The following is a 13,452-nucleotide window of genomic DNA, read 5'->3' as shown; positions in this document are numbered from 1 at the left end:
CTAAATAAAGTTAAAAATGTAACTTTTATGATGTTTATTATTGGTCACAATAGTCACATATTAACAGAACTGAGCAGAACAAGCCCAGAGATCCAGGCTGTTGCAGAGGTTCAGTGGTACTTTCTCCAGCGATCGTGTTCTGGAAGAGAAGATGGAGAAAACTGAATGTAAACAAACTGTCCCATGTTGGATGTACTGGAGCTGATGTGATACACAGTGGTCTGTCTCAAGCAGACTGTAAGACTGTGCAATCTGCTTGAGGTGTGGACTTCAAGAATAACTTAGATTTTTTTAACCTGTTGTATTTCCCCTAGAGGTGGGTATGGAGGCTCTATAGCTAGTGCTAACTCTGCTGTGGAGATTTTGGGAAATGAAAAACAGCTTTTATCAAATAATTTTACACATTGAAACTCAGGTGCACTCTGGGGCCAATGTTATTGTGCTGATGAATACTGTTTTTCATTTTCCAAACTCTACAGCAGATACAGTGACAGCAAAGTTAGCACTAGCTATAGAGCCTCCATACCCACTTGCAAGGGAAATCACCCATAATCCACAGCAATATGACGTCACAGTACAGCAAACTTACTTCTTGCAGTTGCTGATATCAATATGGCTAAAAACTGTTAATATACAAATATACTGTGGTTCAATGTGAAAATTACAGTTCATCTCTGGTTTTAATGAGGTCACAGACAAGCACCTCTGCAGACTTGACCTTTAAACAATCCAAGTGCCACTGCTCTGCCTACAACTATCTCTGCCCTGAATACAAAGTAAACTGGTATCTTCCAGCTTCTGAACATACCAGATCCAGGTAATCAATAAGTGACAGGGTAGTTGCTTGTGAGGAACTTTCATTCGTTCATCAACTGGTTTAAAGGATGCAGCAGATGATTTTAATTGGGACAATAGCGAAGGTCTACAGCACAGCCCAATAAGCTACACCAGTCTGGATTTACACACAGACTGAGTGCACCACATTTATTGTCTCTATGATTAGTACTAAGTAACAGAAAATCACAGGCTGCATCCTTGAAGATATAAAAGTCTATAAAAAAACAATCCAAGAGTGGACAACGGGATCCAACTCTACAAAAAACATGCTAAACAGGAAAAAAAGGGAGTGTGTGTATTTCTTACTGATGTGGTCAAACTCCCACAGGTAGCTGATCGCCACGTAGCCAACCAGCAGCATAGCAACACCGCCGATGCCTCCCTTCTTCACGTTAATATACTTGTTGTAGTATCTGTCATGGCCTGGAAAAGGAGGAGGCAAAAACAAACATCATAAACCACATGTGAAATGTGACATGCAGCAGTTTGAACAGTGAGTGAACATGGGAAATACATGTGGAAAGACAGCATGTGAAATCTCTGCTTGTGGTTTACTAAGTACAACTGAAGCCATGTACACTATGTGCTCTTAAAACTAGTCAACCTAAGTGGTGCTTGGAGTTTCCAGCTGTGTTCCCACTGAAGTGCTGCTGACTGAACTACAGGCTGGTTTCTATTTCAGACAAACAGTGTTAAAGTTTTCACTGACGAAAACGAGACAAAATAAAAATTAAGTGACGAAAAGTATAACTAAAATATATTGACATTTTCATTTGAGTGAGGGACGTTTTTGGAAAAGATCCAATCAGAATTAATCTTGTAAGACGCGCACACACATTTGAAAAGTAACTGACGATACGCGAGTACACAACATCTTGCACACATTGGGTTTCTGTCTGTCAAACTATAATGAAATGGCAACAACTGAAGAAAACAAAGAAGCTATGTGGGTCAATTTCACATTTGATGCAATGGGATTACAGCCAAATACAGCTTGATTTTTTTTTTTTTTCAATAAAACTGGCATTTCTTACATAAAACACAGACGTGTCCAATTAACTGTATCTGCCTGTTAATATTTTAAAAACAATTTGTTTCTGAAGTGATTTCCTAAAACATAAACTCAGCTGGCAGTTTATTAAGTCCACCTCAGGAAAACTAAAGCCCCCTGCACTGCATGGAGGTCACACACAGGGATGTCTGTTATTTATCATAACACTTGACTGTCTGAATCACACATCCCTCTGACTGTTTCAACACTAGTCTTGGTCTGGGGCACCCAATAAACTACCAGCTGACTGAACCTGAACCGTCAGGTGTCCTCACCTCTGCGGACGGCGGAGATGATTCCATTGGGCGTGAAGTCTCGGGCTCCAATCCAGGTTCCCAGTTCTCCCAGTTTCACGTCCATCAGTCGCTTCTCAACTACTGGAACTGGAGACAGTAACAATTATAAAACACGTCTTCCATACCGAGTAAAATATTTCTTTTATTACAAAAAATAACGTCACTTCTATTCTTCATTTGTTAGCGACTTGTTTTATTGTGGGTTTAAAATGGGCCCAGTGGACGTTACTGTGTAAGCTAACATTAGCCAAGCTAACATTAGCCAAGCTAACATTAGCCGAAACAAACAGCTGCTAAACGGTACAAACACCATCTTCGTCTAAACTACAAACCAAACAGAGTTTCTGCTCAATAACAGTAAGATGAACATTTTCCACAGCGGCCGTAAGATTCGTTATAAATAAAAATCCGCCAATGACACGAAAAGTCCTTGACGGGACTCCGACGACTGAACGCGGCCTTGGGTCAGATAAAACCCCCAAAAGAGTCATTCACGGTTCGTCTGACAGAAAACAGCTACAGTCTGCACAAAAACCAACTGATACCAGCTACAAAGCGCAAAAGACAAACAATTGTTGATTGTTTGACGAAGGGTGCACGATGTATTACCTGGTCTGTCCGCCATCTTGACCGGTGCAAGGAGTTCGCAGCAGAGAATGATGGGAAAGAACGAGGAAATGAATTGTGGGAGAAGATGTAGTTTTTTAGGACATCCACCAGAGGGCATCAGAAGAACTGGAACCAGACGTCTGTTAATTACACCAAGAGTCTTTTTACTCATAACACTGTGAATAAAACAAAAATTACGTGTTTTTACAGTGGGACAGGGATTTAAAACTTAAGAACAATTCATACTTTAGAAAAGACTGATGGTTTTCTGTTTTGTCCATGTTATAGCGTATTTTGCACATTTCATAAACATATTATACTAAGGCAAATTTTGCACCACATTTTTTGACATACTATACTAAGACAAATTTTGAACCACATTTTTTGACATATTATACTAAGGCAAATTATTCACCACATTTTTTGACATACTATACTAAGGCAAATTTTGAACCACATTTTTTGACATACTATACTAAGACAAATTTTGAACCACATTTTTTGACATATTATACTAAGGCAAATTATTCACCACATTTTTTGACATACAATACTAAGGCAAATTTTGAACCACATTTTTTGACATATTATACTAAGGCAAATTTTGCACCACATTTTTTGACATACAATACCAAGGCAAATTTTGAACCACATTTTTTGACATATTATACTAAGGCAAATTTTGAACCACATTTTTTGACATATTATACTAAGGCAAATTTTGAACCACATTTTTTGACATACTATATACTAAGACAAATTTTGAACCACATTTTTTGACATACTATACTAAGGCAAATTTTGAACCACATCTCATAAACATACTATGGTAAGGCAAATTTTGCACCACATTTTTTGACATACTATACTAAGGCAAATTTTGAACCACATTTTTTGACATACTATACTAAGGCAAATTTTGCACCACATTTTTTGACATATTATACTAAGGCAAATTTTGCACCACATTTTTTGACATACAATACCAAGGCAAATTTTGAACCACATTTTTTGACATACTATACTAAGACAAATTTTGCACCACATTTTTTGACATATTATACTAAGACAAATTTTGAACCACATTTTTTGACATACTATACTAAGGCAAATTTTGCACCACATTTTTTGACATACTATACTAAGGCAAATTTTGCACCACATTTTTTGACATATTATACTAAGACAAATTTTGCACCACATTTTTTGACATACTATACTAAGGCAAATTTTGAACCACATTTTTTGACATACTATACTAAGGCAAATTTTGCACCACATTTTATAAACATACTATAATAAGGAAACAAAATCTTCCTCATATCTACCGTAAAAAGTCCTATATGTCATCTAGTAAGGGAGAAAAGAAAAACAGTCGGTGCAGAATTATGAATTCAACACATGACTGTTCTTTAGTATTGGGTAGAATAAAAATATCACGCTAACATTCCATAGTTTAAAAAACAGTGTCTTTTGTGTATTTTGAAACAGTGACCTGAAGGGTTTACTGCACCAATGTCTCCTGACATTCTGCCAGAAGATCAATAGTTAAAGAGAAAACAGCCCATCAATGAGAAGCATAACAACCTGTAGCACAGACGTACATAATGTACCTCCAGGCAGTTAAGGTCTTCCTCAGGCTGGTATTTGTATTTCTGTGAGTGCAGAGGTGGTGCTGTGGGAGTGCAGGTCCCTTCTCAACACGCCCACCAATCGATGATCAATATACTGCTCTCTCTCTCTCCCACACACACACACACAGACACACACAGACACACGCAAACACAGTCAATTAGAGTGTTTACAAGTGGTTCTGGCCTTCATCCAAGGCTGAGCAGCAGCCTCTTTCCTTTATTAGACTGATTTTCCTGCTTTCATCTAATGACTTTCATTAGACTCATACAGACGTCAGCTTCCCCCCTCTATCTGCTACTCTTTCCCGTAGGTGGATTCACATGAGAAACATGGATGAAACTCAACCAGGTTTAGTCTTTGATGTTGTTTCCTCTCTGCTCTCAACTGTTTCACTTTTTTTCCCCAATTTATACTCGGAAAGTTTTTTTTTTTTGCCTGGAATAAACACACAAACTAAATCTAATCCAACAGTCCTGACGATGAAGGTCAGAAACGAGACATTTAGATATTTTAGAAGACATTTTAGTCTAGTTTTCCCTAGTGACACTGCCCAGGCCCAACCGTAACTAAAGTCTTAAAGCTCGAACAGGTCTTTGAAGGATGAAATGTCCTCACAACAATGGTTTCAAACAAAAATCTGTGCACACACAAACACCCCCCCCCCCCCCCCCCCCCCCCACACACACCCCCACACACACACAGAGACAAAGTCAGTCAGTAGTGGATGGATGATTTTATTCCACCTCAAGAGGCAGGTGCCCTGAGGTCGTCCGCAGAGACAGCTCTCTGAAGCTGATGGGGAGAGATAGAGGAAGAGAAAGACATGGAGGAGGCCAGAGAGGGAAGAGCAGGCGGAGGGAGGGAAGGGAAGAGCTGAAGACTTTACGTACAAAAGGAGAATGAGAGGGCTGGAGGGAGATGAAGGATACAGGAGAGACAGGAGGGGACTGAGCCCATGTCTTTGCACATGGCTCTAATGCACATGACCTTTAAACAGCCACTCTCCCAGTCCCTCGCTGCTCATCCATCCGTCATGCTCCACATCTTCCTACATGTCGCTTTTTAGACTGAGCTCTGCATTTTATCCTTTTCTGTCCTCTCCCGCAGTTCCACTTCTCCCCACCTTTAACTTCCTCTCACATCGATCTCTCTCTTCTCTATTTCTAGTCCTCTGCCCTCTTGACTCTCTCCTTTTTTTCTGTTAATGGTGCTGCCACGCCAACACCCTCTTCTCCATGTCACTGGGTCTGTTTCCATCCACACACAAAACCTGATTCAAATCACCAGAGGTTAAAAAAATCCTGAGGCAGCCATGTTTTTCCAACCATAGCCTGTTTTTGGCCACACTACACCAGTACATTTCACCATAACTCCACTCTTCATAACATAGTTTCCTAATTATTATTCCTGGTCCTGGCTGAAATCTCTCAGACCGATGGACAGACTGACACACAAAGGTTGTGGATAATGTGTTTATCAACTCTCCCGTTACTACAATAATCTCATTAGAGATATGGAGATCACCAGGGGAGCTGCTAAAAGGAGCTGGTTAGGTCAGAGTCACAGAGGAAATCTGGGTGTGTGTGACAGACATGGAGATAAAATACTACATATGTAGACAAACTCCACAAGGACCATTTAATTCCTCACAGTGATAATGGCTTTATCCACTAAATCAAATGTTTCCATTCACATCCAGTCACACACTTAAACGTAATGGGCGCAGAGGGTGCGCTGGCTAATCGAAACCACACTTCAGCAGAATACGAGGGAGGACGACACAAATCAGACCTGCAGTAAATGTGTGTAAACCATTTTACCACTTTGTCAACGAGCTTCAATGATGAACATTAACCTTTTCTTTAGGTTTAAATGCACAGTTCAACATTTATTCATAAAAATTAGCATATTAACAGAACACATGACTAGAGACGCGGTGCTCATAAATCATAAAATCAGTTTCCTTAACCCGAATCATTTTAAGTCCCTGCAGCCCAAACGAAGTCTCTAAACTGCTGTCAGACCACAACGCTGACACTAGACCTTTAGGTGACCAAAGAAAACAAAGCAAACAAACATAGAGCGTTCACCTGGAGTCTAGTCTTCTTTCAGTCCTGTTTTGGTCCCCACTTGTCTCTTTAGCTGCTAAACAATCCACATGATCACCAGCTGGTCCCCAAACTTATCTGCTGTTCAGTACTGAGGAGATACTTTTAGAGTTTATTTAGCCATAAACAAACCATGACACTGAGATCCAGAAAATCAAAACAATGAGCTGAAAGATGCTAAAAAAAAAAATCTGAGCTGAGCTGCACTCGGTTCTTTAATCCATTTGATAAAAAAATACGGACTACAGCAGCTTAATATGCAAACTGATAAAAAGCGTTGCTTATTCAGTGACAAAGGAACATGCATTAATCGACTGAACCATTCTGGTTCTCAGTCATACTTTACACACAACTCACCCTACTCAAATGTGCCAATTGAGCCATATTCAACATTTTCCCCATCACACACCAGCATGTCAGCAATGTCAGTGTGAGCATGATCTGGGTGGAGGTGCTCAGTGTGGCAGGTGAAGCCGACATGGCCTCAAGCCTCCGCAGCAGATCAGACACTGACTGATGCTACTGCTTTACTGTGAACAGGGAGAAATCTAATTGTAACACACACACACACACACACACACACACAGAGTAAAACACAAGTGCATGCACACATACATAAACAGAGCTGTATAATTGAAGTGGCAAACAGGCTGATTGTTACATAGCAACCTTTAAACAGAGACGATAATAATGAGAGACAGCGACAGAGGAGTAGCTGAACTCTGCAGCTCTGAGTGGCTCTGAGCTTTGGGAACATGGCGCTCAACTCCTGAGCTGTTAAGGATGTTTGCGTTTGTGAGTGTACAGTGTGTTTAACAAAGCTCTAACCGCTCAAAGAGACTGAGAGAGAAGGCACAGAGACAAACCTCTCCAGACAGCGTGGATCAGAGCTGAAACGGAAACAGCAAAGCTGAGCAGCAGATTTATGATCAGAATTGTCTCCACCATTATCTGCTGGTTTCTCACTGCCTCATTTATCCATCCATCCATCCATCCGTCCATCCATCCATCCCATCCATCCATCCGTCCATCCATCGGTCCATCCATCCATCCATCGGTCCTTCCATCCATCCGTCCATCCATCGGTCCTTCCATCCGTCCATCGGTCCTTCCATCCATCCGTCCATCCATCGGTCCTTCCATCCGTCCATCGGTCCTTCCATCCATCCATCGGTCCATCCATCGGTCCTTCCATCCATCCGTCCATCGGTCCTTCCATCCGTCCATCGGTCCTTCCATCCATCCATCGGTCCATCCATCGGTCCTTCCATCCATCCGTCCATCGGTCCTTCCATCCATCCGTCCATCGGTCCTTCCATCCATCGGTCCTTCCATCGGTCCATCCATCCATCCATCCGTCCATCCATCCATCCATCCGTCCATCCATCGGTCCATCCATCCATCCATCGGTCCTTCCATCCATCCGTCCATCCATCGGTCCTTCCATCCGTCCATCGGTCCTTCCATCCATCCATCGGTCCATCCATCGGTCCATCCATCCATCCATCGTCCTTCCATCCATCCGTCCATCGGTCCTTCCATCCATCCATCGGTCCTTCCATCCATCCATCCGTCCATCGGTCCTTCCATCCATCCATCCGTCCATCGGTCCTTCCATCCATCCGTCCATCCATCGGTCCTTCCATCCGTCCATCGGTCCTTCCATCCATCCATCGGTCCATCCATCGGTCCATCCATCCATCCATCGTCCTTCCATCCATCCGTCCATCGGTCCTTCCATCCATCCATCCGTCCATCGGTCCTTCCATCCATCCGTCCATCCATCGGTCCTTCCATCCGTCCATCGGTCCTTCCATCCATCCATCGGTCCATCCATCGGTCCTTCCATCCATCCGTCCATCGGTCCTTCCATCCATCCGTCCATCCATCGGTCCTTCCATCCATCCATCCGTCCATCCATCCATCCATCCGTCCATCCATCGGTCCATCCATCCATCCATCGGTCCTTCCATCCATCCGTCCATCCATCGGTCCTTCCATCCGTCCATCGGTCCTTCCATCCATCCATCGGTCCTTCCATCCATCCATCGGTCCATCCATCCATCCATCGTCCTTCCATCCATCCGTCCATCGGTCCTTCCATCCATCCATCGGTCCTTCCATCCATCCATCCGTCCATCGGTCCTTCCATCCATCCATCCGTCCATCGGTCCTTCCATCCATCCGTCCATCCATCGGTCCTTCCATCCGTCCATCGGTCCTTCCATCCATCCATCGGTCCATCCATCGGTCCATCCATCCATCCATCGTCCTTCCATCCATCCGTCCATCGGTCCTTCCATCCATCCATCCGTCCATCGGTCCTTCCATCCATCCGTCCATCCATCGGTCCATCCATCCATCCATCCATGCATGAACTCATATAAGGTGAACTGCTTGTTTCACTGCTGTAGGTCACAGAATCTGACAGGTCACACTGACGCTGTCCGTCTGCTGAGCACTCGCCTTTCTCAGGTCATCAAAAATGCAAGTTCTTCATTTATCATGCTGAACAACAGATGCACATTTAAACAAAGATCCTCTTGTTTCCTCTTCATCATGAACTCCCAGCAAATATCACATTTTGCAGCTTAGTTGACTTCAGAGAATTTACACTAGTAAAGCATCACTGAACTCTCACACATTGTTTTTCTTATCAGTCTGCAGATGTCGGTGGTATCAGAGCTAAACAGAGAGCGTGAACAAAGATTTGGCAGCAAATCTGGATATTTTGGAATTAGATCCATAATCTGAATCCCTAATGCTGGTCAGTGAGATGCAGGTGAATTCTGTGACCTTTGGACAGAGACTGTTTTCAGTCACTAACCAGCTGCAGATGTGAATGTTATTGTTGGTAAGAAAGTGAATAAGCACATTTTGAGGTCACTTTGATTTGAGTGGAAAATAGAAAATACAGTCAACAGACTAGAGGAATCATGATCTACTGTTTGAATAGATGTATGTTGTGTCCAACAGACAGAGATGCTGTTCTGTGCCTGTGTTGTCGTGTAATTCAGGCCCAGCACAGATCACAGCCAAGTGTAACAATAGTGTGAATTTTACAGCGAGTGCTTTCCAAATGCTCAGGGCGCTTTCCAGTTTTCACGGCTTCTTGGATTTAGCGTGTGTGTGTGTGTGTGTGTGTGTGTGTGTGTGTGTGTGCATACTGTTTGAGTGTGTTTGCATGCTTCTGCGAATGCATCCCATGAAAGACAAAAGATGGAGATATTTTGTGCGTATGTGTGTGCGTCATACAGAAATAGAAACAATGCAGCTGTGTGTGTGTGTGTGTGTGTGTATTCTGGTGCCTGCTTTTGTGTATGAAGCTGGAGAACTGGAGATTTCTGATGGAGGAGGAAGAAATAAAACCAGCTGCTGTTATTTGCATTTTCTATTTGCACATTAAAAAAACAACAGAAACACCAAGAATTGAAAAAAAAAAATCTTGAAATATTGCAAAAAATAAAATTATACTAATTTTTTCTGTGCAAACTGAAAATGACTGAGTGTCTTGCTGAGCTCAGGACAGGAGGAGTAATGAAGGCTGCAAACTCTGGGACACAAATATTTTTTTAATTTATCACATAGTGTGATAAAATAATACTGAACACTCATTAAATATAATCAGAGCAACAGCACTGCCATGACGCCTGATTTTATGAAGCTCATAATGTTGCAGTGTGCTGGTGAACTATATTATTATTATTATTGGTGCCATAGCAAAAGATGGTGGAACATAAATAAGATTTATTCAAATCCAAATTTGATGTACTTCACTGGAGGATTTGCGTTGTATGCACCTTTTTACTTCTAATCCTCTGCATAGAATATGATGCGCTGCTGCAGATGAAGTTACCCACAGTTTATAAAGTACTTCAAACTGGTCCCATCTTAAACTACTACTGCAGTAAAGTTCAACATACACATTAATCCAGGAACTTCAGATAATACTTAGATACTTTTACTTAAGTAGGACCTAATGCAGGACTTCTACTTGTAGTGGAGTATTTTTAATTTAGGTAAAGCATGTGAGTACTTCTTCCACCACTGGATGAAGTAAATAAAGTCAGATCAGCCTGAGTATCAGCAGGTACACACTGTTCAAGGACTCAGACCGGAGCCAAAATCACTGACGATGTTTCTAAAATCAATAAACCGTCTCTGACTCTGCTCTTTCTCCACAGAAAACCCTGCGGTTTATTTCTCGACTCGCTCCTGTGTGAACTTCTTTTTCCTCCCCTGTATCTTTCTTCCTCTCTGCTACTCTTTTAGACGCTGTAGCTATTCTTCCATCTCTCCCTCTTCCACTTTCATTTTTTCATCCACCCTTCGATCTTCATCTCCCGCCTGTGTGAACGCACCATGTCCTCCCTCGCCGTCTTTATCCCCTCCTCTTTCCATCTGCCTCCATCCCTCAATCCCTCTGCTTCTGCATTTACACCTGTCTCTTTCCTTTCATCCCTGTTCTTCTTCATCTTCCTCGCACATCATCACCTCCTCCCTTTCTTCCTCTTGGTGCCTGTTCCCTCCTCTTCCTCTGCCCGTGTGACAGGATTAAAGCCCCATCTGTCTCTTCCTTTCATTTGTTGCTGTATTTGGTGGCCCTGTGCTCATTTCATTTCCTCCTCATCTTTGCCTATTTCCCTGCCTTTCTTCCTCATGTTTCTCCTCTTCCTCCGGAGATAAGCGCTGGCGGTGAAATCAGCATGCAGAGTCATGGTGCTGTGGCTCTGCCGTCAGTGATTGAACCAGCAGCTAAATATAGACACTGGTGAGGCTCAGCATCTTTACCAGGGCGGAAGGACGAGGATGCATGAGTGGATGGAGGGACTGACACACACACATACACACACACACACACACATTGGTTTTGGAAAGTAAATAGTGGATTCTGGTTATAAATCGGTGCAGCAGCCACAGACCCATCAGTCCTGCAGGGGATTGGTTAGACAGAAAAATAATTTGAGTGAAGGAGGCGCAGCAAGGTCTGACCTTTTTACACATTCATAACAGAAAGCTGCTGAGAGAAATATTAATGGGAAACGCGCATTTACAGACACACCATCAGATCAACAGTATCTTTTCTGGACAGGCTGCCTGAGGCTAAAACAACATGACAAACCATTATTATTCAACATGCAGCATAAATCCAGAGCTGTGAGAGGAAGAAAAAGGCCAGACAGACACAGAGACGCAGGCAGGCAGCCAAGTGGACAGAAAGACTGGAAAGTCTGTTTTAATGCACACAGACGGGGAACGTTAGCAGCAGACAGGTAAACAAACAGCCAGTTAAAGAGATAAGCAGGCAGACAAAAGTGAGCTCCTGCCATGACCTCTAACCTTCGGCATGCTCTTTCACCGGTTTGACTGTAGCTTCATTTTCTCACACACACATGACAGTGGCATCAAACATAAATGAAGCAATCCTGCAAATGTACTGCTCCATTTAGGTGTGTGTGTGTGTGTGTGTGTGTCTTATTCTATCATCTCGGGTTTGTACATGTGCCAGTATGCAGGATTCAGATGAAATCAGAAATAGAAATGCAGAATATCAAAGGAACCTTCTCCAGTCTAAAGAATAATCAGGATGACGTGGTTTGTATCTGCAGCTGAGTTGAGCGATTGTGACGGGACCAACCTTTCACCAGATGCAGCTGATGCTTGATGTGATCTGTGATGTCGAGCCAAAAGTCAGATGAACTGGGTTTTGAATTAGCGGAGTGAAAACAACCTACAGCGTCTTTATGCAAAGTCAAAGACACTAAACGTGGGATTCAAACAACCTGCAGCTGCTGCTGAAACAGCTCCAGATAATTCCCATCTGGCCCCGCTGCTGTGGGGGTGTGCAGCACAACGGTGCCCCTGCCAGTAATAAAGCATTAGCATATTGAAGTGAACTGATAAAAGTGTCAGTCACACAGAGGATCCAGCCCTGTGGCTGTGAGCGAATAGATTTTAGAAAAACAGCCATAAAGAAAAACACACATGCAGCTGGACAGAGCATCTCTAACGGAGGAGGATCTCTGTCTGTAGGAGATAAATGACTTGAAGCTGCTGATCAACACTAATTTATTTTTGCCTCTTAAATGTCGTTTACATACTATTTGAATAGGTCTCTATTTTTGTAACTCCTCTACCTGAAACGTGCAAAAAGTTATGAGGGATGCGTTCACCCTCCACTCCAAGAGGTTTTTCTTTTTAAGTGATTAGAAAAAGATGAAGCTACACCCCCATTCCTTCCCCTCCTCCTCCTCCTCCTCCTCCTCCTCTTCTTCCACCCTCCTCCTCCTCCCCCGTCGCGCTCCTCATCCGTCCGCGCTTCATTTTCTCCGCTGCTGGATGGTGCGTTAGGACGCATGCAGGACGGCACCGGGGCTTCCCTTCTGTCTGATGGAGACGGGCTGATTCGGGACCAGGTCGGGCCGACACAGACCACCACCACCTCGAGGATCCGGTTCCTGGAAGGACTCCGCTTGTATAAAATCCCGGGGAGCGGACACGAGAGCGGGGGAGACACGGGAGGTAACGGGGCCATTAATAACCTGTTGTTTGTGTGTTTGTCGCTCAGGCGGCGGACGCAGACAAACACAAAAACCTTCCTGGGTTTGATTTAGATGCTTTTAATGATGTGGAAAAGAAGGAGCGGAATAACTGACATGATGTCCAGTGTTTCTTCATCTGCTTCATCGTGTTTTTTTCTTTATTTCCTCTTTTATTATTAACAATGTTTTATTCTCACACGCGTCTCGCACCAAACACAAACACGGGCTTAACTGAAGTTCACGCATTTAATTTAAAAGCGACATAATCAGACTGTCTCCTGTTGTTTGCCCACTCTTGATGTTCATTTCATCCGTGTGTAAGAAACAATAGGAACGGCAGCGTGATGTGAGGCTGCAGCTCAGTTCTGGTCGCT

At 43.1% G+C, this 13,452-nt stretch overlaps 1 protein-coding gene across 1 annotated transcript; it reads right to left on the bottom strand.

The window, feature by feature from the left end:
- Nucleotides 1-19: 19 nt before the first annotated feature.
- Nucleotides 20-2,907, bottom strand: atp5mf (ATP synthase membrane subunit f). The gene is made up of 4 exons (XM_026325861.1): nt 2,794-2,907; nt 2,164-2,271; nt 1,144-1,260; nt 20-139 (listed from the first exon to the last, which is right to left on the bottom strand). Exons 1-4 carry the CDS (start codon nt 2,807-2,809, stop codon nt 111-113), a joined length of 270 nt encoding a protein of 89 aa, XP_026181646.1. The 5' UTR covers nt 2,810-2,907; the 3' UTR covers nt 20-110.
- Between the last annotated feature and the right edge of the window lie 10,545 nt (nt 2,908-13,452).

The sequence above is a fragment of the Mastacembelus armatus genome, chromosome 8 (assembly GCF_900324485.2).
Source record: "Mastacembelus armatus chromosome 8, fMasArm1.2, whole genome shotgun sequence".
In the NCBI taxonomy this organism is placed as follows: Eukaryota; Metazoa; Chordata; class Actinopteri; order Synbranchiformes; family Mastacembelidae; genus Mastacembelus; species Mastacembelus armatus.
This window is presented reverse-complemented; position numbering and strand designations above follow the sequence as displayed.